Source organism: Suncus etruscus, chromosome 14, assembly GCF_024139225.1.
Source record: "Suncus etruscus isolate mSunEtr1 chromosome 14, mSunEtr1.pri.cur, whole genome shotgun sequence".
In the NCBI taxonomy this organism is placed as follows: Eukaryota; Metazoa; Chordata; class Mammalia; order Eulipotyphla; family Soricidae; genus Suncus; species Suncus etruscus.
Genome location: NC_064861.1, coordinates 79,104,503 through 79,130,708, shown reverse-complemented (window position 1 = coordinate 79,130,708; position 26,206 = coordinate 79,104,503). Strand labels below are relative to the sequence as shown.

General features: G+C 43.9%; 2 protein-coding genes and 1 non-coding gene across 3 annotated transcripts in view; all 3 read right to left on the bottom strand.

Annotated features, from left to right (window-relative positions):
* LRP3 (LDL receptor related protein 3) overlaps nt 1-26,206 on the bottom strand; it is a 269,703-nt gene that overhangs the window by 17,904 nt on the left and 225,593 nt on the right. The gene's annotated exons all lie outside the window — the stretch shown is intronic.
* TRNAT-AGU (transfer RNA threonine (anticodon AGU)) lies at nt 17,365-17,438 on the bottom strand. Its single transcript has one exon. It is a non-coding gene; the product is annotated as a tRNA-Thr (tRNA).
* The window catches only part of WDR88 (WD repeat domain 88), a 58,389-nt gene continuing 49,657 nt past the window's right edge, over nt 17,475-26,206 (bottom strand). Inside the window, exons 10-12 of the mRNA XM_049787446.1 lie at nt 21,609-21,701; nt 19,614-19,680; nt 17,475-17,725 (exon numbers count right to left, since the gene is read on the bottom strand). Of these exons, the coding sequence (XP_049643403.1) occupies nt 17,475-17,725; nt 19,614-19,680; nt 21,609-21,701 (411 nt within the window). The remainder of the gene's footprint in view (nt 17,726-19,613; nt 19,681-21,608; nt 21,702-26,206) is intronic.

Here is a 26,206-nt window from a genome sequence, read left to right as displayed (position 1 = left end):
TGCCCCTCTCCCCATGGAACTGCATGCATTTTTTTTGTCTAATAGTCTGTCCCTGCTGGTGACGTCCTTGAACCCAGCCTCTCTCCTGTGCAGCCTTGGGTGAATGAATGACCTCTGTCCTCATCCTCCCAAAGGCACACAGACAAGTTTGCCCATAGATGCAGCTTCCGAATCGAGAGAGCAGGTTCGTTCATTGTGGACCCTTCTACCAAGCTACCCTAGAAAGAGAACTTGAGAAAGTGCATGTTTTCTCAGCAATTCTGGGGATTATCTACCTTTATATAATATTTTCTGATGTGGCAGGAGAAAAAAAAAGTTTTAGAGCTTCGATTTGCATTTATTAGATGGAACCTCTTTTCATATGTTTATTGGCCATTTGCCTTTCTTCCTTTGTGAATTGCTTATTCCAATCTTTTGCAAAATTTTTTTCCCCTGAGAGGGAAGGGGAATGCATTCAGGGAGGACACTAATCTCAAGAAGAAGACCAGATAAAATATGCCTCTGTGAAGGGCACATTTGTCGACAGAATGAACGTGCTCGGAAATTTCTCCTTTTGCAGAATGTTTCCAGGATATTTATTTATTTATTTTCAACATGTGAATCATTAGCATCACAGCAGTTGAAATAATCAGCGCCAAGAAGCTTATCTGCCTCCTTCCAGCTCTAAGTCTAAGCTAACAGAAAAACCCCAGCAAGTTGTCGGGACAGTGGAATACAAATGCAAGTACTCTCAGGGAGCTGAAGCCAAGCTCGGGCATCACAGTGTCCTGAGCACGAGTGCCCACAGTCACTGCAGCTCTTGGGTGACTTTGTCTCTTCAAATCCCTATGTTGTCAGCAAAAAATATTGTGCAGAGAAACAAGAGAACAATTTCCTACCCACCCCCTCTCAACTGCCACGAAAAGAAGCCATCTCCCCAGATCCACCCAAGTCTTTATTTAATTAGCATTGGATTCATTTAGAAAAACTAAGAAATGATTTTTTTTCCTCTTTTTTTTTTTTTTACAATTTCCTTAAAATGGACAAAATTAACTGAACTTCCTTAATTTTTCTTGGCAAGAGGCAAAACACAGTTTGATTTGCTCTAAAGTAGAGTAGTCTTAGGCTGGAGCAATAGTAGAGGGGTGTAACTGAGCTGACCCAGGTTTTATCCCTGGCATCTCATATGGTCCATTGAACCCACCAAGAGTGATCTCTATGCAAAGATCCAGAAATCAGCCCTGAGCACTGATGGGTATGACCAATAATAAAATAAAATAGAGTAAGTCTGGTGGGGAAGTGGGGCTGCGGGGAGAACCTGGGTCACTGAGGACTTGGGGTGTTCTGCAAATGCAACTGTTAACAAAAATAGAAGCAACATGGAGCCCAAGCGTTAGTACAGTGAGCAAGGAGTTTGCTTGGCATGCGACCAACCCGGGTTCGATCCCCAACATCCCATACAGTCCCCTAAGCCTGCCAGGAGTAGTTTCTGAGCTCAGAGCCAGAAGTAACCCCTGAGTGCCAACGGGAGTAGCCCCAAAAGAAAACAAACAAAAAAGTAAAATCAACAGTAACAGCTCTCAGGAAGATTAAAAATACTTTCAAGGTAACAAAAGCTCTTTCTTCTCCTGAGATGACAAACATTCCTATCTTTATTCTCACTGTCTCCCTTCCTTATATCCCAGCCCCAGAGTCAGATGTTCTTGCACAAGTCTTGTCTTCCCTCCTGACCTTGTGCCTGTTTGCCAGCCCCTGAAGCACTTTTTCTGTGCCAGATTTCTGCAGCAGTGGGTTGGGGTTGGGGGACATCCCACTCCCCTTGGAAGGGGGGAGTGAGACACAGCCAAGCATGAAGCCACCACAGTGATTGACACTGTGACCAAGCAAGAAGAGGCCAGTTGAGAGAGAGAAAACTGTTCTCTCTAGAGAACAACATAAAGGCTACCCCCAAAAGAGATGTGTGTGAGCCGTAGACACCTTCAGTTACAAGTAACAGAAACCTAACTCAACCTCTTCAGCGCTCAGAGAGCAACAAGAAACTCAAGGCAAATGGGCCTGGTTCTCTCTGAGTCACTGTCCCTGACCTGATCTAATTTATTCTCTTTGCCAACATTTCTGTTTCTTATCCACATGGCCAAAAGCAGGGGCCCTTCCCCATGCTCACGATGCCCCAAGGTCTATTCACAGGGTCTGTGCATTATAGGCCAGTCACCCACCATCCTTGCCCAAAGAAGGTTCTTTCTGGTTGGCTTACCTGACTGGTTACTCTCCTATGTGAACTCTCCTAGTCAGCTGTGCAGCTGTGACCAAGGACTAGTTTTGTCTAATCTGAAAGCATAGGGAACTGGCTGTTCCATGATAGTCCCATAATGTTCTACAGCCTTGGAACTTGCAAAGGAATATATTTGGGTATGAAAATTGTAGTGTATTTACATGATAAAATATAGCAGTAAAAAAAAGATGAAATTTAAAAAAATATGAAATCACACAGTTTGCTGCAATGTGGATGGAACAGAAAAGCTTTATGTTAAGCAAAGTAAGTCAGAGGGAGACAAGAAATGCCAGCTTAGATCACTCAGCTGTGGAATATAGTGAGTCAAAACAAAGGGATAGATGGTGCAAAATAAAAATACAAGAGTTATGAGGTCCCCCTGGCACCATATTTCTAAACTTCAAGCAGTAGGGTCTGAAGAAGCAGAGTAGCAGTGAAGAAAAATAATCAACCAAGCTACATAGTCAGGAAAGGATAATCATGGTGTCTGTGACCTTTTGCCTTGTCTTCTGTTTGAGCCCAGAACCTCTCTTTCTTTATTCAAACCAATTCTCAATACCAGTAGGGGAAAGGTTGAGAGAGAGAGAGAGAGAGAGAGAGAGAGAGAGAGAGAGAGAGAGAGAGAGAGAGAGAGAGAAATAACTATCCAGTGGTCTTTTACTTATCAAAGGAATAGGTTTAAGGAAGGAGGAAGTTGGGGGAACCCCTTTGTTTGGTGTTGACAGCTGGGTGTCATCTTATAGACAGCACCTGACAATGGCAAACTCTTGATCTTGAATTACAAAACCAACTACCTGGAAAGAAGGGACTGGTAGCAGGGTGGTTAAGACCAGAATGGAGATGACATAGGGACAATGGGGGATAGGATGGGATGAGTGACATGGGCCATCAATACCACATACTTCTGTAAACACCTAACTTAAACTTTACTAAAACCAAACATCAATTTTTTAAAAAGTAATTTGGATGTGAACACAAGTTTTCAATTTACTTGGGAAAGGGTTACTAGCAATTTTCCCTTAAGAAGAAATAAAATGGGTCATGCTATATTTATTTTAGAAATTGAACTCGTAATGAAAATTTTTCAACAAAGAAAACCACTATATATACAAAAAGAATGTATTGCATGTAAGATCCAGATAGTTTCACTGTGAAATCTCCCAAACAATAAGTGGAAAAATGATACTAATTCTTCACAATCTTCTCAGGAAAATAAAATATAAAGGAAATTCCAAACTTAATAATTTAGATGAAAACTTCAAACTTACCAACTTTAGGTCAAATTTGTCCTAACATAAAACCAAGATATTACAAGGTAATAAACCAGAAACCTCAAGTACTGGAAAGATAGTATGAGTATAAAGAACTTGCTTTTCAGAGCCAACACAGTGTCAGTCTCCAACACTACATATGGTTCCCTAAGAAGTGAAAGAAAAAGGAAAAAGAAAGAAAGAAAGAAAGAAAGAAAGAAAGAAAGAAAGAAAGAAAGAAAGAAAGAAAGAAAGAAAGAAAGGAAGGAAGGAAGGAAGGACGGTAGGAAGGAAGGAAGGAAGGAAGGAAGGAAGGAAGGAAGGAAGGAAGGAAGGAAGGAAGGAGGAAGGAAGGAAGAAAGGCAAGAAGGAAGGAAGGAAGAAGAAAGAAAGAAAGAAAGAAAGAAAAAAAAAGAAAGAAAGAAAGAAAGAAAAAGGAAGAAGAAGAAGGAAGGAAGGAAGGAAGGAAGGAAGGAAGAAGGAAAGGAAGGAAGGAAGGAAGGAAGGAAGGAAGGAAGGAAGGAGGGAAGGAAGGAAGAAAGGAAGAGAGAGAGGAGGGAGGGAGGGAGGGAGGAAGGAAAGGGAGAGAGGAAGGAAGGAAAGAACGAATGAAAGAAGAAAGGAAGAAAGAAGAAAGAAACAAACTCCAAAGAAACAAAGAAAGAAAAGGAAAGGAACAATAAAAATAAGCACAGGAGGGGCCAGAGTGGTGAAACAAGCTTTAAGCCTAGCGCAGGTTAGCCTAGGACGGACCGTGGTTCAAACCTTCTGCGTCCCATATGGTCCCCCAAGCCAGGAGTGATTTCTGAGTGCATAGTCAGGAGGAATCCCTAAGCATCACCGGGTGTGGCCCAAAAACCAAAAAAAAAAAAAAAAAAAAAAGGCACAGGCCAATAGCAGTCTGAACAGAGATATACAATTCCTCCACAAAATATTAGCAAATTTTGGGGTCGGAGGGGTGGCACAGCTGCAGGGCCTTTGCTTTGCATGCGGCTGACCAAGGAGAGATTGCGGTTTCATCCCCTGGCCTCCCATATGGTTCCCTAAGCCAGGAGCGATTTCTGAGCACATAGTCAGGAGTAACCCCTGAACATCACAAGGTGTGGCCCCCCGAAAAAAAAAATTAGCAGATTTTTACCCAGAACTAAATTAAAAGAATAATATTCCAGGAATGCAAGGCTAGTTCAATATTTGAAATCTTGAGTAATTTGTCAATAATCCACAGATCTGTATACAATAAATAGCACAATTCACTGCATACAAATTTTTAGAAATAATCCAGAATGTCAGAACAATTAGGAATAGACTCCTTCTGTGGCAAGAGACTGCTTACAAAGGGACGACTTGGCAACACTGAAACAGGTGAGGGAGGAAGGAGACTAAATATTGTAAGACTAGCGGCCAGAGCAGTAGCACGCATTAGGACATTTGCCTTGCACATGGCTGACCTGGGACAAACCAGGGTTAGATTTCCGGCATCCCATATAGTCCCCCGAGCATGCCAGGAGTGATTTCTGAATGTAGAGCCAGGAGTAACCCCTGAGCACTGCTGGGTGTGCCCCCCCCAAAAAAAAAATTAAACAAAAGCAAAAAAAAGTACAAGCTACTGTAAGACTTAAGGGGGTGTGTGTATTAATTATGCTCTTATTGATAGCTAAAGGGATTTCCCTCAGATATAGGCTAAAACAGTGTCCATTAGCCTTTCTCACCAACAAGTAGGCATCTATCTGTTTTGCATAGCAGTGCTGGTCTGCAAGTGTAAAAAAGACTGAGGATCCCTGGTCCTAAGCTGCAGTCTATGGTAGTTGAAGAATGCTAGAGATCTGTAAGTGATTTTACAGACTTAGTAGAGTTGAACCGATACCTCTATTAGAGATAATTAGATGGTTTTCTTATTTTGGGGAGAAAGGATTGGGCCACACCTTGATTTATGCCCAGGGATTACTACTGGTGATGTCAGGGGACCATATGACATGCTGGAAATCAATCAGGGTCAGCTTCATGAAACGCAAGCACACACCTTGCCACTGGGCTATCCTTTCAGCTTCACGGAAGGCTTTTCTTTTTTTTTTTTTTTTTTTTTTGGGGGTTTTGGGCCACACCCTGTGACGCTCAGGGGTCACTCCTGGCTATGCGCTCAGAAGTTGCTCCTGGCTTCTTGGGGGACCATATGGGACGCCGGGGGATCGAACCGCGGTCCGTCCTAGGCTAGCGCAGGCAAGGCAGGCACCTTACCTCCAGCGCCACCGCCCGGCCCCTTTTTGGTTTTTTTTTGTTTGTTTGTTTTTTGTTTGTTTTTTGTTTTTTTGGCCACACCCGGCATTGTTCAGGGGTTACTCCTGGCTGTCTGCTCAGAAATAGCTCCTGGCAGGCACGGGGGACCATATGGGACACCGGGATTCGAACCAACCACCTTTGGTCCTGGGTCGGCTGCTTGCAAGGCAAACGTCGCTGTGCTATCTCTCCAGGCCCGGAATCACGGAAGGCTTTTCAATGACTGATAAGTTCCCCCCAAAAGCAAGTGGGCATCAGGGCTGGAGCAATAGCACAGAGGTAAGGTGTTTGCCTTGCACACAGCTGACCCGGGGCAGACCCGGGTTTGATTCCTGGCATCCCTTATGGTCCCCTGAGCCTGCCGGGAATGATTTCTGAGCTCAGAGCAAGGCAGGAATAACCTCTGAGCATTGCCAGGTGTGGCCCAAAAGCCCAAAACCAAAAAATATATTAAAAAAAAAAAAAAGAAAGAAAGAAAGAAAAGAAAGAAAGAAAGAAAGAAAGAAAGAAAGAAAGAGAGAAAGAAAGAAAGAAAGAAAGACAGAACGAAAGAAGAAAGAAAGAAAGAAAGAAAGAAAGAAAGAAAGAAAGAAAGAAAGAAAGAAAGAAAGAAAAAGAAAGAAAAAAGGAAAATGGGCAAGATATATCAGAACTGAACCCATCTGTATGGCTCATTTTTTTTAAAAGTATGTGCACTGACAGAGCATGGATGGGTGTAGAATGCACTACAAGTCCTCCTACCCAACTCCTGACGTCTGAGGAGCAGTAACATCTCAGCGGATATGAGCATACTTAGCACCCAGATATCAATTTCTACTTGCCATTTTCCAATGTATAGAACCAAGGAAGGGTCTTTGGAGGAAGAGGTTAATGATAGGACTTTGTGGGGAGCCTACCTGATGAAACCTAGAACATAGGACACCTCAGTAATTCCTAATCTTGTCACCCACGTGACCAAAGGCGTTCATGCCTTGAGAACAAAGGAAATAGACAAATACTAAAGTAATTCAAAGCAGCCCCATACATCCAGCCAGAAAGAAAAATATAGAGCAACTTGCCTTTGTGTTAGCAAAAGGTTATTATGATTACAACTGATGTTTTTATTTATGCTTGCTAAGTAAAACTTATAAGACTCTGTTTGGATCTTGTGCTTTCAATATAAACTCTTAGTATAAACATGTGCTCAGGTCTACCTCTTTGCCCCTCCCTATTACCTGCCCCAGCTTATGCTAATGAATGCTTGTAAATGTAATTGGTGGAAAAACCCGTAACACCCTCTGACGTATTTCAGCCCTTAAAAGCTGATCCCCCAACAATAAACTCCCCTTTTGAACAGCATGTGTTGTCTTGAGGGCTTCTCTTACTAACTTCTCAAGTTTTTCTTCACAGGTCGGTTCTGCTCGGGCAAACCCGCGAATAACTAGCAACCTTCATTTCCACACCCCCGCGGGTTGGGGGTCCCCCACGGGATGTTGCAGGACTTAAACAAAGAAAACAGGAAAGCAGGAAATAAATAACTAAGCAATCATGCACACTTCAGTCTGATAACCGAACTCAAAACTATGCCTAAGATTTTTTACTTTAGTAAATCTAAACTGAGGACTATTCCACAAATAACCTGAGCAGTGCTCTTCAAAAGAATAGAATCACGAGCTTCTTTTCACTCTGGAGAAGCTCATGTCCTCTCTTGAATATGCTTCACTCCCTTTCTCTCCCCTCACATTTTGCTAAATTGCTTTTAATGGAACCATTTTCCTCTGATGAAAAAATATATAAATAAATGACATGAGAGGCATGACCAGGACAGCAGGCAGGGGCTATCACAACCAGAGTTAAGGAAACAGGAAGACCCCAAAAGGAAATAATTGAGACAATATAAAAATTTAAGTAATAGCCGTAATTTAGACAATAACATCACACCAGTACTAATGTCCTAATAATGGGGAGTTGTGTGAGGAATACCTGGAAATTCTACTATTCTTACAACTCTTCTGGAAAAGTCTAAAGGGATGTGCTCAAGTTTGCTCTGGAGAGCCCAGGATTTAATCCAGGCCTCCCTCATGTAAGCATGTGTACCAACTCAGAAGCAATCTCTCTGACTCCTAAATAGAGTGTTTTATGTTGTGTATTTTTGTTTTGTTTTGTTTTGGGGCTACACCCAGCAGTGTTCAGGGATCACTCCTGATGGGGCTTGAGAAATTGAACCCCGGTCACATGCAAGGCAATTGCCCTACCTGCCAGTGTCACTCAGCCTCCAAAGTGTTTTTATAAAGTCACCCTAGAGACCTGAGCATTATATAGCAGCAAAAAAGCATCGTATAGCAAGCATGAATCCTAAACTCAGTTCCTGATACCGTCATGTTGAGGTAAGGCCTTTCTCGGCATGGCACCTGTAGGCCCTTTGGCTGGTGGGTTTGAAGATGCAGGATAATGGTGAAGAAATGATCACACAAGCAGTCAGTTAAATTTTCATAGGAGTCAGCCAGCTTTATTTCACGGCCCTAACCGTCAAGTGCATTCCTCCCATGGCTTCTATGCTAAGCCTATTTCCAAGCAGTCACTTCTCTGCTTCTTCTCTGGCTCTCTCTGCCTCTGTCTTTTTTTCAGCTGCTCTCCATGCTTCCTTGCTGCCTCCTTCCCAACAGGTAACACCATATATTATATATGTTTTGGTTTTAGGGCCACCCCCAATGACGCTCTGGGGTTACTCCTGGCTCTGCACTCAGAAATCACTCATGGCTCAGGGGAACATATGGGACACTGGGGATGGAACCGTGGTCCATCCTGGATCAGCAACATGCAAGGCAAATGCCCTACCGCTATACAATCACTCTGTCCCCATCTTTTATATTCTTTTTTATTATAAAACTATAATAAAACCAGGTGTGGGTGGGTTTGACTATTCAGGTGAAATTAACATAGGGTATTGGAGAGAGGTTCTTTACACTGTCATGCACATTTCCCAGAGGCTCTTCTATCAAGCACCCCTGCCATAATACTGGCTAGGGTATATGCATGTACCAGTATTCAAGTTGTGCTAGTCTGTGGCCATGTGTGCAGCTCCCTGTGCAGCTCCAGGAAAGCACTGTGATCAGAAGCAAACATCATGGTTAATGGGAGCATCCAGGCCAAACATATGAGCTCAGCAACCATGTGTGCATGAAGCCCCCAGTTAACACACACCCCAACCCCAGCACCACTGGGTATAATCCTAGAGCACTACCAGGGAAGCTGTGTGGTCCCCATACCCCTTAGCATTGTTCTACTGTAGGCCTGAGCCTCAATCCATCTAGCCCAGTTGCCAAGTAATTACAGGAGTGAAAAATCACCCCCTGAGTTCCCCTGCATGGTGGAGATGCAAAGTGATAGAGACCTTGTGAAAAACTCGAAATTCTTATAAAGGTAAATGCATTCTTTGCCCACGACATGCTTTTCCCACTCATAGGCTTTTTACCCTAGAGAAATGAAAACTTACATTCACACAAAGAGCTGTGTGTGAATATTTAAAGAAATATTTAAAGAAATTCTATTCAGAATCTTTCCAAACTGAAAATAACCCAACCAGACAAACAAACAATTGAGCACGGCTCAGCAGGAAATGTAAAATAAACTACTGACCATCCAACCACAGGGATGCATCTCAGACCTATTAAAGCTAAGTGAGAGAAGCTGGACTTCGCAGCTACATCCTGTCTGCTTCCATCTATGTGGCGCTGGCTGGAGAGTGGATCAGCAAAGTCAGAGCTGGAGTTTGGTGAGAGGCTCACTAGTAATGGCTTAGCTACAGGAATATTTGGGCTAAAGAGGCTGTTCTTCATGTTGGTTTGTGGGAGTTGTCACAGGACTGAGTATTTATCCAAACTCAAAACTATGCACTTGAGTAATTTTACTGTATGCAAATGATTTTATTTTTTAATTTGATTGATTGATTGGGTTTGGGCCACACTCAGCGGCTTTCAGGGGTTACTCCTGGCTCTGCACTCAGAAATCACTTCTGGAAGGCTGGGCTACATATGGGACATGGGGAATCAAACCAGGTCCCTCCCAGGTTGGCCACATGCAAGGCAAACACCCCACTGCTGTGCTATCTCTCAGGCCCTGCAAATCATTTTATTTTATTTTACTTTATTTGTTTATTTATTTATTTATTTATTTTTGGCTTTTGGGTCACACTCAGCAGTACTCAGGGGTTACTCCTGGCTCTACACTCAGAAATCGCTCCTGGCAGGCTCAGGGGACCATATAGGATTCAAACCACTGTCCTTCTGCATGCAAGGCAAACACCCTATCTCCATGCTATCTCTCCGGCCCCTGATTTATTTTAAATTAAACTTGCATTTTAAGTCAGTGTATATAAAAGCCATGCTCTCTTGACCCTTTCATTCCCTTCTCCTCATGGTTCCAGGGATAACCGTTGATTTGACTTTAGCCTCTACTTTCTGGCTCTAGAAACATTTGGAGAAGGGGATGACTTTTGGACCACCAAAAGGTGCTCAGAGACCTAAGATGTAGTCTGGCTCTTGTGGATAAAAGCTTGGGTTTCAGAAAGGAAAGGGCTCATTCTTTGGTCTTCCTCCACTAAGCTGCTTTCCTTCTTGGGAGTAGGCGGTTTGTGTGGGGTGAGATTCCTGGCTTGAGTGTTGGCTATCTTAAATCCGTTCGTGCACCCTTTCACTGTGTGGATTATTTCCTGTGTCAACATTTGCTTCCAGACCCATGCTTCCAGACCCATGTCTCACCAGGTTCTAGTCTTGGAGCTTTGGGCTCCATTTATAGTCACTGATAGTAAAGCAGAAAAAAGCTTTTGAGGACCCATAGGGAACATCTAGGGGGTCAGGGCAGATCCATGGACAGGGGCTTGAACACCAACAAACCGCTGGTTCTGTGTTTTCAGACCTTTGGGCTCATATTGTAATTACACCTCAGCTGGTCTGGATCTTTTGTTTGTTAACTGTGAAGCTTGGAGCTTGTCCATAATGATCTATGCCAATTCCTTAAAATTCATAAATATAACAGACAAGTCAGTATATATCTTTGTGTATGTCTCTTTCTTATGAGAGAACTAACAAGGCAGGTAAGGAGAAGAGTCTAAGCAAGGAAGTGGTGATGGTGGCACACCCCATAACATTAAAAGCTCCTATATTGAATGAATACTGGAAAATTATGTCATATCTCACTTAAGCTGCTACAAACAAAACACACCTTTGGCCACAAAATGAAAAATCACCATGGGTAGATGATTGGGAAGGCCTAGGAAAGAGTCTGGAAGTTGTTCATTCCTATAGTACATAAGATGTAAATACCTCTTGTTAGCATTTGCTCTATGTGTCTGAAATGTAAAGATAAGGGTGACCCTCTGATGGGGTCAGAGTAATAGTATAGTGGGTTGGGCATTTACCTTGCAAGGATCTTATTAGGGTTCAATGTCTGACACCTCATAGGGTCCCTTGGACACCCCCAGGGGTGATCCCTGAGTACAGAGTCAGGAATAAGTCCTAAGTACTGTTAAGAGTGCCCTACCAATAAATTTTATGGTAGTATTAAAAAGAAAATCAGAACTGAATATTCAAGCTAAAAGCATCAACAATAGAATCAAGAGACCCAAACTTTAACCATCTAACTTAAAATGGGCCTTTTATACTGACAGGCTGGGGGGTAGAGACGTGATATAGAAAACACTTGGGGAACATTGGTGGTGGGAGGTGAACACTGGTGGTAAGATTGGCCCTGAGTATGTCTGAAACCCAACTATAAAGGACTTTGTAAATCGCAATGGATTCAATAAAATTTAAATTAAAAGAAAATAATTCTAGTCCTCAGGACAGCCAGATGAGATCCCTACCATTATTTTCTACATTTTACATATCTGAAAACTGAGTCAGGAGTGCCCTTTGTCTTTCTGTCTGTCTGTCTGTCTGTCTGTCTGCCTGCAACAAATCCACAAAGAAGCTGAGTCCATTTACCCCTGATACTACATCACTTCTCTGGGATTTAAGGAAGGAGTGTAATATCAGGGGGCCCCTAATATCACAGTTAACAATATCAGGGGGCCCCTGAAGATTACTGCCAGTGTTCAACTTGAATGAAGAAATTAACCCATTGAGCCTCTGACCTGGAATTCTCTGGAAACATATTTTGCTGGCCAGGACCTGGCCTAGATCAAAAAGAAAGTAAGAGAGAGGAACTGGAAAGGGAGTATGAGCTACATGAGCTTGGGTAAGAAACTATCAGGCAAGGAGGGACCCTAGGATATGAGGCCCTCCAAGGGGTTGGGATGAGGTGGGATGCACTTGGAGATCATTGGTGGAAGGAGGATGACACTGGTGGTGGAATTGGCTGATTCTGAATTCTGATCGAGTATGTATGAAACTCAACTATGAAAGACTTCATAAATCACAATGGGGAGAGTCAAAGGACTCTGGGAAGGACACAGTGAGTTACTGCATTTTCCTCAGGATTCTTTAGTCTTTTCATGGCTTTCCAAGGCATGGTAAGGGAGACTGGCAAGGGGCTCACTCTTGCTCAGTTCTGCGTGGGCCAATGATCTGGATCCTCACTGGGTGTCACTGAGCTGTGCACATAGGCTGTACCCCGTGGGCATGGCCCACTCTCATGCTTGCTTTCAGGTACTACTTCTTCAGCCACTCCAAGGGCTTCGTGGGGAAGTCAGTGTCACTCATGGGGCAGACCCAAGAGCTGTCTTTGCCAACCTCTGAGCCTGAAAGGTTTCTTTGCATCTTTATGCAACCAACAGTCTGCATTGGTGAAGGCACGCTTCTTGGAGGTGTCAACATTCTTTTCTGGCATTAATACTGAGGGCCTTCAGGGCAGTGGGCTTCTAGGAGCACAACTCAAGTGGGATTATTTAGAGAACTCCAAGTTCCTGGGTGCCAGTTAGGAAGCTGGCAATGTGGTGATAGCAGTGGTGAGAGTGCCCAGGGCAATGGCAGTATGTGATGATCCACACTCCCCTGTCCAAAAGTTATTGCCATAACTGTCACCACTGACCACACACCCCTGAAAAGTTGTCATTCATGATGGACAGGTTGGCTCCCGCTGAGTCTGTGACACCAGGAAGGAGCTCATTCATGCAAGAGTGTGCTCATCTGCCATTGAGTGACTGTGCCAGCTCTCCTACATTCTATAGATGCCAGAGGAAAACGCCTCTTTTCACTCTGAAACATTATTTAGGATCCCAACTTGGCTTTTTTAAAATTTTTTAATTTTTAATTATGTGAACAATGATGCAAAGAAAGAGGACAAGGTAAAGTTACAGTGGAAGGACAATCACCCAAAAACAGAGTTATCAGAAGAAATCCCCCTGTTGACACTCCAGTTTTAAACTTACAATCAAAGAACGATAAAACAGAACCCATGTACAATTACTTTGTCCCCCAAGACCCCAGATTGCAGTACATTATAAATTTTCCTAGAGGTACACAAAGCAATCTAAAGCCATAAAATGTGTGTAACTCCTTAAACTTGAAGCCATAGTAGTTTTTTTACATTTCCATGCATTTGCATATTAGTTCAAGTCAACCTCAAAAGTTTAAGTGGTTTTTTTTTAAAGGTTTAGAGTCAAAGGAGCACAGTAAAAACTATGTTAGAGTGGCAATTATCGTTTGCATAGGCCCACCAAAGTATGAGGGACATGGAAAGGAAAAACCTTGGCCTAAATACAAAGAGACCCTACCCCTGAAGTTTCCTGGCATAAGACCAATTCTAGGCTCCAGGCAAACTAGTTTGTCCAATCCAGGTCATTGTTTGTAGTGCCAATACAATTTTATTTTTCACACAGTCTCTATTGTTGGCATCATGTTCTGTATTGAAGATCCTGGAATCTGTATATCCTACTTGAAGTCAGGATGGTGCGGAGCGTCGTCTAATTTCAACTCACAATTAACGAGCAATGCAGAAAGCCCTGTCTAGTACGCAGGTCATTGTTGTTGTTTAAATCTTCTCAGTGTTAAGGGAAGACTCTTTTGAGTAAATCGACGTCAGAGCAGCTGTAGGGTCTTCAACTTGGCTTTTTATTTATCTAAGAAAGATCTATTAGCATTTTAGATAGAAGAAATTACCCCCTCAAAAAAAATTTTTATGGGGCTGGAACAATAGCACAGGGGTAAAGTATTTGCCTTGCATGCAGCCAACATAGGACAGACCCCGGTTCGAATCCCGGCATCCCATATGGTCCCTCAAGCCTGCCAGAAGAGACTTCTGAGTGCAAAGCCAGGAGTAACCCCAGAGCGCCACTGGATGTGACCCAAAAACAAACAAACAAAAAAATCTAGATAGTAGAAATTAAAACTGAGAAATACATGGGGCCAAAGCAAATGCATAGAGGGTAGGATGTTTGTCTTGTACATAGCCCACATGGGTTCAGATTCCTGGCATCCCAAATAATTCCCCCAAGCACCACCAGGAATTATCCCTGAGCACAGAGACAGTAGTAACCCCTGAGCAACAAAGTGTGGTTTAAAAAAAACAAAACAAAACAAAACACCTCCATTTATCTGCCCTTCATCTCTTTGTTTCCAACATTGCTATAGCTATGATTGCCAGAAAGAAAAAAAAAACTATAAAAAGTTCTCTATACTCCTGCATTGGGCCATGGTTTCAGGTAATTGCTTAGTTGTGCCTGTCTTGATGTTAAATGATCAAATCTTCCTGCTTTCTCACCTAAAGATAGCTTCAGTGTGATTGATTAAGTAAATTCTGTTACAACATTGGACAGGTTATTTTGGTTGACATATATGAAGAAAAATCTGTTCCCAAACAATTATGTACAAGGGAAATTGTGAAATGTTTGTTTAACCCTTTCCAGGGAATTGTGAACATTCTGCTTTGATTCTATCCCAGAAAGGAATAAACAGTAATATGGACTTTGACACCACACCTCTGAACTTTCTGTTCTGTTAACATTAAAATACTCTGACACGCCTTGCTTTTTAAATCCACTGAAGTACAATTGATCACTTGGAAAATAATGGATCTAGAATTATGTGGCTCTTCCAGATGTTGACATAGTTCATTAGATAACATCAAAAAGCCATGTTCATTCATGTAAAGAGACCTGCCTTGTGATTTGGGTTGAGGTTTGGTTATATCCTACAGTTCCCAAAAGGGAAAAGGATATCCCATACCCTCTACCTAGGGAGGACAGAAGAAGCTGGTTCATTAACAATTTTCTGCAATAAGTAATCTACACAGATATGGAGGATATAGCAGGCAAGAAAACTCATACTGCAAGCTGTTTACCCACAAGCCAGTTGATCCAACACAGGGAACCACAAGCCTAGATGACAACTCCGGCTAAGCTATCCTGCCTTCCATTTATTGAAATTCAGTTCAAGCCCCTCCCGAAGGGGAGAGGGAAAAACCAGATGAAAGGCATTGGGAAAACAAGACCAATAGAAAATAATTAAGACACAAATGAAAGAGGGGCCGGAGAGATAGCATGGAGGTAGGGTGTTTACCTTGCATGCAGAAGGACGGTGATTTGAATCCCGGCATTCCATGTGGTCCCCCAAGCTTGCCTGGAGCTATTTCTGATCATAGAGCCAGAAGCAACCCCTCAGCTCTACCGGGTGTGACCCCCCAAAAAATATACAAATGAGAAATATTTGATACCAAAGGGAACTCTTTCAAAGGCCTCAATTTATAACCACCAATCTCATCAGACAGTCTTTAATGATAGAAAAACTGTCTTTCTTCATCATGGATATGTTTCTAAAATTAGTTTTCACCTGGAAATTTCCATGGGGATTTTATCATTGATGGAGGAAGCTGTCATTTGCTTTTCTAAGGAGTAACAAGTGACTATTAATTTTCAAGAAAATACCTATTCTATACACAACGCTTGAATAAGGCTGGCTCACTTATTGACTTGATTCCAAGTAAAAACAATGTTCCATGAAAACATGTCAATCCCAGCCACCACCCAGCATTGTTTAAATGCTTTTTGCCTATTTTTCTCACACAAAATATTTAAAAGATGGGGGTCCAAATGCCCAAGATTTACATTTGTTTTAAGCTTCCTGAAGTATCAATAACATTCTTCGGTGTTTTGTTTGTGGTGGTAAAGAAAAAAAAATACTATGACAACGGAAGCCTCTGCTTCCAATCTTACTAAAGTGCCCTCCTGGTTACCCACCTCCGCACTTGGCACATCAATGTAAATGTCAAAGCAGAGAAAACACTGCCAACAGCTCAGTGTCATTGTGCAAGTGTATCAGAGCACCTGCAGGGGGCTTGGGGGTCCCAAGGGATCTATGAACCCTCTTTTTTCCTGAATAAGTTGCCTTGTCCTCAAATCTCAAATTACAAAATCCATTAATATGACATATAATTGAAATTCTGTTTTCAGTTTAAGAAAGCCCCGTGTGCACAAATGCCTACCAAGTTCCAAACACCATTGCCTCCTCCTGGATGGAGGAGACAATAGATAAATTTGATAATTTCCAAGTGCAGACAGGCTGTCCAGGAAATGAGTGGGCTGACAAGCTGGAAACCTGCCTGGAAGAGGGGGTGGTGAGGAAAGGCTGGGAAAGAGGCATACACGGAAAGAAGGACCCACCGGTGCCAAATGCCCAGGAAACAACACCCAAGTGCAGGGCCCAGCAAGACCAAATGAGGCAGACAGTACAATATTGTTAAGGACTAGGAGGGCTGATTTACCCCTCAATCTATTTCTCTTTCCTGGTTTGCTCCCAGGGCAGAATGAGCTGCTAGCTCCACGGGTGTGTGTGGTGTGTGTGTGTGTGGGGGGGGGGAGTCCCTCCAAAGAATTTGCTGCTACAGTGCTTCTCTCCATCCCACCCCTTCTTACGCCCAGACTCACACCCCCACCATCTCACCCAGTCACCTACACATTAGAGCCTCCTGCTGCTTCTGGGGTAAGAGCCCACAATTGAAACAGCCTCCCAGAAACTAACACCTTATTGCAGATAAGCCTGAAGAATCCACAGAAGCAAAATCTGCTCTCAGAACTTTTTTCCAATTTTTTTGCAAAGATAATTTGCAAAGCCTCAAATACCCTCCAAGGCTTCCTTGGCAACGTCAATCAAAAACCCCCACCAAACTGCAGAAGGCAAGAACAGACCTTCTGAGTGCAGTGAGCCCAAGAGGCCCAGGAGGGGGGCCCTTCTGATGCTATGAGAATACGAGGTGATACTCAGGCGCCCTTTTGTGCAGCTCGCTGGTCTGTTCTATTGGGTTTGAGATGACACTCTGGCTGGGTAAATTATTATTATTATTATTATTATTATTATTATTATTATTATTATTATTATTATTATTATTTTGCAAGCCCAAAGCCTCGTCCTAGCCCCCAGGCCCTGATGCATGTTTGCAGACCCAGAGATCAGCAGCCACAAGTGGGACAAGCTGGGACAAGTAAGTGGCTGCAAACTCAGCCCCTCTCTGGTCTTATCTGAGTCCGGCCTGGCAGAACAGGAGCAGACCCGGAGATCAGTCGAGGTTATTGGGGTTCAGCTAAAACACTCCCCTCTGAGACTCACAAGCCCATTTAAGGAAGGAGGGCAACTAGAGGGGTGGAGAAAAAGCCCAAAATAAAGAAGAAGCCGGCTCAGGCACCGCTGGGATTCGAACCCAGGATCTCCTGTTTACTAGACAGGCGCTTTAACCAACTAAGCCACGGCGCCGCCCGCACGAATACCGCGAGAATAGATTCCTCATCACTAGTGGCTTCGTCGCCAGTGCGCGTGCGCACAGCTCCGCGCGGGGGGGGGCGAAACGGCGGCCCTTTTCTGGCGCATGCGCATATGAGCGTTCGAGTCGCTGATGTCATTCTCTAAACTAGAAGCTGGGGCGGGGGATGGTTGTCTCTGTGTCCGGGTCTCTATGGCGCCCCCTGGCTGGGGACTTGAGTGGAAACACTCTCGGGGCACGGAATCCACTGCCAGGTAGTCTGGACCGTAGCTGGCCCGAGCTGCCGAACCCCGAAAGCGATCTAATCCCCGCTTGCGGCCTAGCTGCCGGCTTCTCCCGCTTCCAGTTAGCAGCACTCTTGGCTCTTTTCTTGCAACCCCAAAATTTTACTCTGCTAATCCCAGCAAACAATCGCTTCCCTTATCAAGCATGGGAGAGTCTTCTCCAAAGAAATAAGTCTGCAAAATTATATGATCAGGAAGGGACGCCCCAGCTTTCTCAATCAAAGCAAAATCCAAGCAACAAGCTTAAGTGCCCCTTCATGGGGCCTACTGTGGAAAGGATGCATTGCTTTCTGAGTGTGAGGAAGGAGACAAGGGGACCCAAAATTGTAGGATTTCCCTGGGAAGGATGATGCTTTGCTTGCTGATTGCTGAAGGAAGTAGGAAGTGGAGTTTGGGGGCGCTCAGTCACATAAGTAATAAGTTAATGGGGTAAATACCCACCCAGCTCTTAGCTTCAGTGGTAAGTGAGAAGGGCAGCTCCCTCCAGGCACTTTTCTGTCCCATATAATGAATGATTCCAGAGCAGGTTATTGGATCTGATCAACTGACACTAAATCAAACAATCTTGCAATTGGTGTTATGTTTCTGGGAAATGTCCTGTGAGCCGTAGGAAATGGAAAAGGGAGGCTTCTTGTTTGAAGGTACAGGGTTTTCTGTTGGAGGAGATGCTTAGGTAGCAGGTAGAAGTGGGGTAGGCATTGTGCAATGAAAGTCTGGAGAGGACACAAATAATGAGAGGGAAATACGTGCTTGCCTAACTAGACAGCTCCCCTGGCCTGTATTAAGCAGGGAGGCCCCCACCGTGCCTTTCCTCTGTCACAGCAGGCCACACACAGCCTCCATGTCATCAGGCAGCCCTCCCCAGGAAGCTAGGTTGGGACTTACTTACAAGGAGACTCCAGAGTCCCAAAAGAGGCAGAGAGATAGTATAGGAAATAAAACACTTACCTTGCACATGACCAACCCCAGTTTAATCCCCAGACCATTTATGGACCACTGAGCTACCAAGAGTGGTTCCTGGGCACAGAACTAGTAATAAGCCTTGAATATTGCTGGGAGTGGCCCCTCAAAAAGAAGGAAGTGGAAGAAGTGAAGGAGGAAGAGGAGAAGTAAAAAAGAAACAAAAGGACTGGAAATGGATGATGAGAAACACTAGTTTATCAAACTAAAAAAATAACAAAAATTTTTCCTATAATTCACATGCACACTGTTTTCCAACAGGTTTCTTCTACACAAAAACAAAAATGTAGTATTGAATTCCCTAAGAGTGCTGCAAAGCTGTGACAGGGGCACACTGCTGGACCCTTAACCCAGACCTACAAGTCCACCCAGCCAAGGAGGGTGGACTCGAGAAAGGTCTCTGTAGGGCCTCAAACTTTCACGACAGGTGGCCTGTGTGCAAAGTGTCTCTTGCAGCCTGAAGCCATCAGTCAGCATTGCCTGTGCTGCTCTCCTGTAGTGGGAGGTTCTCCTTCTTTTCAGCCTGGGATTTCTCTCCTTCCTCTGCCTGGGTTTCCTCCTTCTCTGCCTGGGTTTCCTCCTTCTCTGCCTGGGTTTCCTCCTTCTCTGCCTGGGTTTCCTCCTTCCCTGCCTGGGTTTCCTCCTTCTCCTCTGCCTGGGTTTCCTCCTTCTCCTCTGTCTGAAGCTCCTCCTTCTCCTCTGCCTGGGAGTCCTCCTCCTCCTCTTCCTCCTCCTCCTCCTCCTCCTCCTCCTCCTCCTCCTCTGTCTGGGAGTCCTCCTCTGTCTCGGAATCCTCCTCTGTCTGGGAGTCCTTCTCCTCTGTCTGGGAGTCCTTCCTCTCTTCAGCTGAGGAGTCCTTCCTCTCTGATGACATCAAGAAGTCGCCTTCCTGCAGGTCAGTTTCACTGATCTGACAGAACACACTTTCGGCCACTGATTGAGAAAGGCTGTCGCTGTCGTAGGTGGAGAAAATCCGGCCAGATTCTTTGCACTGACATGAAATATTTGAAAGATAAAGGAAATGCAAGTTAGAGGGGAATCCATTTTGGACTGGACAACGGTGAGAGAAGCCTTACCTCACACACCTTGCTGGCTCTCAAACCTCCACCCTGCCAACCACTAAGAAAGACTACCAGGTCATCATATTTCTACCACGGGGCCCCAAAGGCAGGAATTGGAGATATCAGAGAGGACACCTCACTTCTTTCTGCTTTCAGAATTATGGATTGGGGAGGACAGAGCTAGGGCACTGGCCTTGCACACTGGCCAGCTGGGTTTGATCCCTGAAACTGTATATGGTGTCTCCAATCCTGCAAAAGCGGTCCTTGAGCACAGAACTAGGAATAAGCCCTGTGTCCACTGGGTGTGGACCCTAAACCAACAATAATTAAAACAACCAGAACTGCAAGGCTGAGGGAATATGCTGCCCTCGAGCCTGGTAGGACCCTGCGAAACAGTTGTCATTCAACTAAACCAAGCACTAGTACCCACCGGCCACCCTGACTGTCTCTAGCCAAAGTTCAGGACTTGCCTGTAAGGTCCTCATCTCATTTCATTTTATCTCTGCCTACAGGTTGTGGGCAGAGGCTCAGAGAGATAGGCCTATATAGTAGCATGGCCCTGCCAGGGAATTCCTAGCCTACTTTGCCACCCATGTCCCCCCTAACCCCCAGGGTACGAAGGCCTTCAGAAAAGCTTTAGCAGACCCAGCTCTGGAGTAGGTCCTCTGAGGTTGACCTCTTATCTGCAAGTTAGATGCTGGGCCTCTGACAGCTTCAGGCTGCTCTACTTTGCTTCCCTTTCATCTTCTGCCTCCAAGTTGGGGCTAAAGAGATGGTACAATGGGTTGGGAATTTGTCTTCTATGCCTCCAACCCAGATTTGATCCTGGGTATTCTAGATGGTCACTTGAGCACCACTGGGAGTGTAAAACTGGGAGTAACCCCTGAGTACTACCAGATGTGGCTCAAACCAAACAAAATTTAATAAACACAACATCAGGGATGAGAGGAGGTGGCTTCTGTGGGCAGGTATGGAGGCTGGGGTAGCTTCCAGCTCCCAGGGTTTTGAGGACCAGCTGGCCTCATTCTTCTCTCGCTTCCTGTCCTAAGAAGCCATTCCCTAAAGCAGAAGCATATGGGAGTGTGTCCTCTTTTTAAGAGTGGGGACAGCACCCTGGACTCCAGGCTACCTAGGGAAGAATGACAGGAGGGCCCAGCTTCTCCAGGTGGTACCAGCCATGACTGCACCTGGTGAAGAGGATATGCCTGCTCTACCTGCCTCTAGGGAAACACAAGCATCTGAGACCCTTGCATGGAATATGTGTGCTAGGGAAAGGTGAGTCTCTACCTCCCCATGAGCTGTTCCTCAAATATCTCCCCACGTCACCACTTTCAAGTCTATGGACAGATGCCACCTACTCCAGGAACACCACCCCAATGTACTTTGACCTTAAGAGTTGCCTTCCCCCTGCATTATTCTCCTGATTACAGATTGCCCTGGGATCTGCCAATAGACTTTTGTCTTATTTCTGTAGGTACCTACCAACCAGTACTCAGGGGACCTGAAGGTTACTCCCTGCAACATTTAGTCAATCAAGCTAGATAGTTCAATGCTATAGCCTGATAGTGTTCAGGGACCTTCAGGATCACACCCAGGAGTGCTGGGGATTATCTCTGCATATGTAGGAGACATGCATCTAAGAAATGCACCCCTCAAACCAGAGCTATCTCCCCAGCCCCATCACCAACCTTAGAATGTCAACTCCATATTGTCAAGTGTTCCCATGTTTGTTCATGGCATCATTCTCAGCCCATGGTTTTGTCTAGGTAAATACTTACCCAGTAAGTGTAGATTCAAAAACCAGTTTGTAGAAATAATCAAAAAAACATCTTTAGACTGCTTTTTATTCAATACCAACCTGTTTCACCTGTAAGCCAAGGGCCTTCCTATTTTTGATCACCATAGGAACTTGGTCGATTTGTTCAACATTCCACACTCTCAGGGTCCTATCCTAAAACAAGCCAAACAGCAAACCAACAGTCACAAAACAGGCTCTTTTGAGCAGTGCCCCATGAAGACATCAGCATTCAGAGGAGCAGGAGGAGGAACTGCCAGTCAGTTTCTGTTGTCCCACATTCCCCTGTGATCCCAGCAAATTTTCAGGTTGACAAAGGTCCCATTTTTCAATAATTGGTATGAAAGTTTGGGGGATACAAAAACTTGTATGGCTGCCCAAAATAAATAAAAACTGAAAGCAAAATTATTTTAATGTCCAGTGGTTGTGCATAGACAACACTCTGCAATGATGTCACGATGATCATGATTTGTAATAGTGAATGATCTATTATTGTGTTTCAAATATTTAACTTAATTGCACTAGAGTTGTGAGAGTTAATGGCTGGTTTTTGATTTTACCTGTGGATCTATTGTGCTTTGTATCATGATAGTGCTGGCAGGACTTTTAACATGGTAAATGTTATGACCATGTTTTATGAGAGATCGTGAAAATGAGGACAATTTTAAGACTGATGCAACATGACCCAGATATCATTCTACAAAAGAGTCTGTATTACTAATGATGGACAGAAACGAAAAACTAGACCAGGATAAATGATCAGGATAAAGCACAAGATAAAGCGTGGAGAAAAGACTATGGGGTTGTGAATGGTAGAAAAGGGGTAGGGAAGGACCTGAAATTTATAATGAGTTAGGCAAGTTCTTGAAGCCAGAGAGATAGCATGGAGGTAAGGAGTTTGCCTTGCATGCAGAAGGTCGGTGGTTCAAATCCTGGCATCCCATATGGTACCCTGAGCCTGCCAGGAGCGATTTCTGAGCATAGAGCCAGGAGTAACCCCTGAGTGCTGCCGGGTGTGACCCAAAAACAAAAACAAAAACAAAAAAATGAGTTAGGCAAGTTCTAAGTCAATCAGAGCTCTTCTTCTTATAACATTTATGTGAAAGAAAATGGAAGATAGGGTGTTCAGACTGAAAAAATAAATTAAATTTTTATTTCTTTTTTTTTTTTTTTGGTTTTTGGGCCACACCCGGTAACGCTCAGGGGTTACTCCTGGCTATGCGCTCAGAGGTTGCTCCTGGCTTGGGGGACCATATGGGACACCGGGGGATCAAACCGCGGTCCGTCCAAGGCTAGCGAAGGCAAGGCAGGTACCTTACCTTTAGCGCCACCGCCCGGCCCCCTAAATTTTTATTTCTATTTGAAGATGGTATGTACTTGCATATTGTGAGTTTTAAGAAATCCATGAAAAAGTTATTATAAAAAAGAAGTTCAGGGCCCGGACAGATAGCACAGCGGTGTTTGCCTTGCAAGCAGCCGATCCAGGGCCAAAGGTGGTTGGTTCGAATTCCGGCATCCCATATGGTCCCCTGTGCCTGCCCGGAGCTATTTCTGAGCAGACAGCCAGGAGTAACCCCTGAGCACCACCGGGTGTGGCCCCCCAAAAAAAAGCCCCCCCAAAAAAAAACAAAAAAAAAAAGAAGAAGAAGAAGAAGAAGGAAGTTCAGCAAGATACAAATTCAATATTGAGAAATCAATTGTATTTTTATATATTTATAATGAACACTCTAAAAATGTAATAAAATCATCAGTTCCATTTAGATAAGCACCAAAGGAGCTGGGAAGATAGTTCAAGGAGCTGAGAACATTCTTTGAGGTCAGGATTCGACTTTTGGCATTGCATGGCCCTGAGCTCTAGTGGGAACACCTCCCAGATCAAAGAACCAGGAGTAACTCCAGAGCATCATGGGATGTGACCCCAAACCAAACTAAGCTGTAGCAAGAAGAATAAAATGCTTCTGAAGACATTTAACATGAATTCAAAGGTTAAAAAAAGAAAAGAAGGGGCCGGAGATATAGAGGTAAGGCGTTTGCCTTGCATGCAGAAGGTCAGTGGTTTGAATCCCGGCATCCCATATGGTCCCCTGAGCCTGCCAGGAGCGATTTCTGAGCATAGAGCCAGGAATAACCCCTGAGCACTGCCAGGTGTGACCCAAAAACAAACAAACAAAAAAAAGAAAGAAAGAAAGAAAGAAAAGAAAAATTAACAAAGATAAATGAAAACCTTCCCAAGTTCAATGGCTGAGAAATGTAATGTTGTTAAGGTGATTCATATTTTACAAGATGATACACAAATTCAACAATCTTTAAGGAAATCCCTGCTGACTTCTTTACAGAAACTGTCAGGATGATCGTGAAATCCTATGGGAACATAAAATCCTAAAGGATTCAGAATAGCCAGAATAATCTTAAAGACGAACAGCATTGAAGGACTCACGCTTCCCTATTCCAATACTTACTACAGTACTACAGTTATAAAGGCTGTGTGGTACAACATAAGGATAGTCATATAATTCAATAGCATTGAGAGTCAGGGATAAACCTGATGATTGTTCATGGGTAGAAAAAAACAAAATTATAACATTCTTTCTTTATTTTTGGTTTTTGGGCCACACCCAACGGTGCTCAGGGGTTGCTCCTGGCTCTCAGCTCAGAAATCACTCCTGGTAGGCATGGGGACCATATGGACACCAGGATTTGAACCACCTTTTTTTTTTCTTTTCTTTTTTTTTTTTTTTTTTTTTTTTTTTTTTTTTTTTTGGTTTTTGGGCCACACCCGGCGGTGCTCAGGGGTTACTCCTGGCTGTCTGCTCAGAAATAGCTCCTGGCAGGCACGGGGGACCATATGGGACACCGGGATTCGAACCAACCACCTTTGGTCCTGGATCGGCTGCTTGCAAGGCAAACGCCGCTGTGCTATCTCTCCGGGCCCCCCCAAACATTCTTAAAATGAAAATATTAAGAGGCCGGAGAGGTGGCACTAGAGGTAAGGTGTCTGCCTTGAAAGCGCTAGCCTAGGATGGACCGTGGTTCTATTCCCCAGCGTCCCATATGGTCCCCCCAAGCCAGGAGTGATTTCTGAGCACATAACCAGGAGGAACCCCTGAGCGTTAATGGGTGTGACCCAAAAACAAACAAACAAGCAAAAAATTTTCCTTAGATCTTGGGCCAGAGAGATAGCACAGTGGTAGGGCATTTGCCTTGCACGCAGCCGACCCAGGATGGCTGGTGGTTCGAATCCCAGCATCCCATATGGTCCCCTATGCCTGCCAGGAGCTATTTCTGAAGGCAAAGCCAGAGTAAATAACCCCTGAGTATCACCGGGGGTGACCCAAAATAAAAAATTTCTGACACCAAAAGCACAAACAATTAAAAAAATAGATAAGTTGTACTTCATCAAAATTAAAAGCTATGTTCTTCAATTGACTTACATCAATAAAGTGCAGGTATGTGAATATCCGTATTAGCCACCAGGGAAATGCAAATCAAAACTGTAAAATACTACTTCACAACTATTACAATGACTTCAATAAATAAAATGTAAAAAAAAAAGGTGAGGATATAAAGAAACTATCGTTTCTACACTACTGGTAGGAAGCAAAAGAGTTTGACACTTTCCAGGCCTGGAGAGATAGCACAGCAGCGTTTGCATTGCAAGCAGCCGATCCAGGACCAAAGGTGGTTGGTTCGAATCCCAGTGTCCCATATGGTCCCCCGTGCCTGTCAGGAGCTATTTCTGAGCAGACAGCCAGGAGTAAACCCCTGAGCAATGCCAGGTGTGGCCCAAAAACAAAACAAAAAATAATAATAATAATAAGAGTTTGACACTTTGGAAAATAGTAAGGAATAGGAACTCCTCAAATTCTGAAGCATTCTGAAGAGTTGCTATGCTCCCCAGCAGATCCACTCGTGGGAATATACCCAAATTTTGGGGGGTTTGTTTGTTTGATTTTTGGGCCACATCCAGCGGTGTTCGGGGTTACTCCTGGCTCTGCACTCAGATATCACTCCTGGTAGGCTCGGGATACTATCTGGAATGTTGAAAATGGAAGCCGAATCTATCCCAGGTCAGTCACGTGCAAGGCAAAAGCCCTACCACTACCACTGTGCTATTGCTCTCACCCCCAGAATATATCCAAATTTTAAGAATAGACACTCAAACCAAAACTTTTCCATGTAATATAAAAAGATATTATGGTAATAATATTCAGAGACAATAGAGAAGAGGGCCAGGAGGACCAGTCCATGATGACTGAACATACAGTCTGCATATGGGAGGCTGGACATAATGCCTGGCACCCCAGGGCTCCTGACACAGAGCCAGGAGTAGTCCCCAAGTAGCACTGAATGTGGACCAGAAAAATATTAGAAAATAAATCAACTACAACTGATCTAGACTCGCAGTGTTAGTGAAAAAAATTGAAAAATAAATCAACAGCACAGAATAGGGAGCCCAGAAACCAGTTTCCATAAATATAACTCTCTGCTCTTTGACCACAGAGCAAGGGGAATACAGAAGAAAAAAAACAACAACATTTTTTTCAACAAATAATGTGACAACTTCATGCAAATTAAATAAAGTGAATCAAAGACATGGACATTGCATCATTTACAAAACTCAAGCTCAAAATGAATTGCAGACCTAAATGTAAAACACAAGC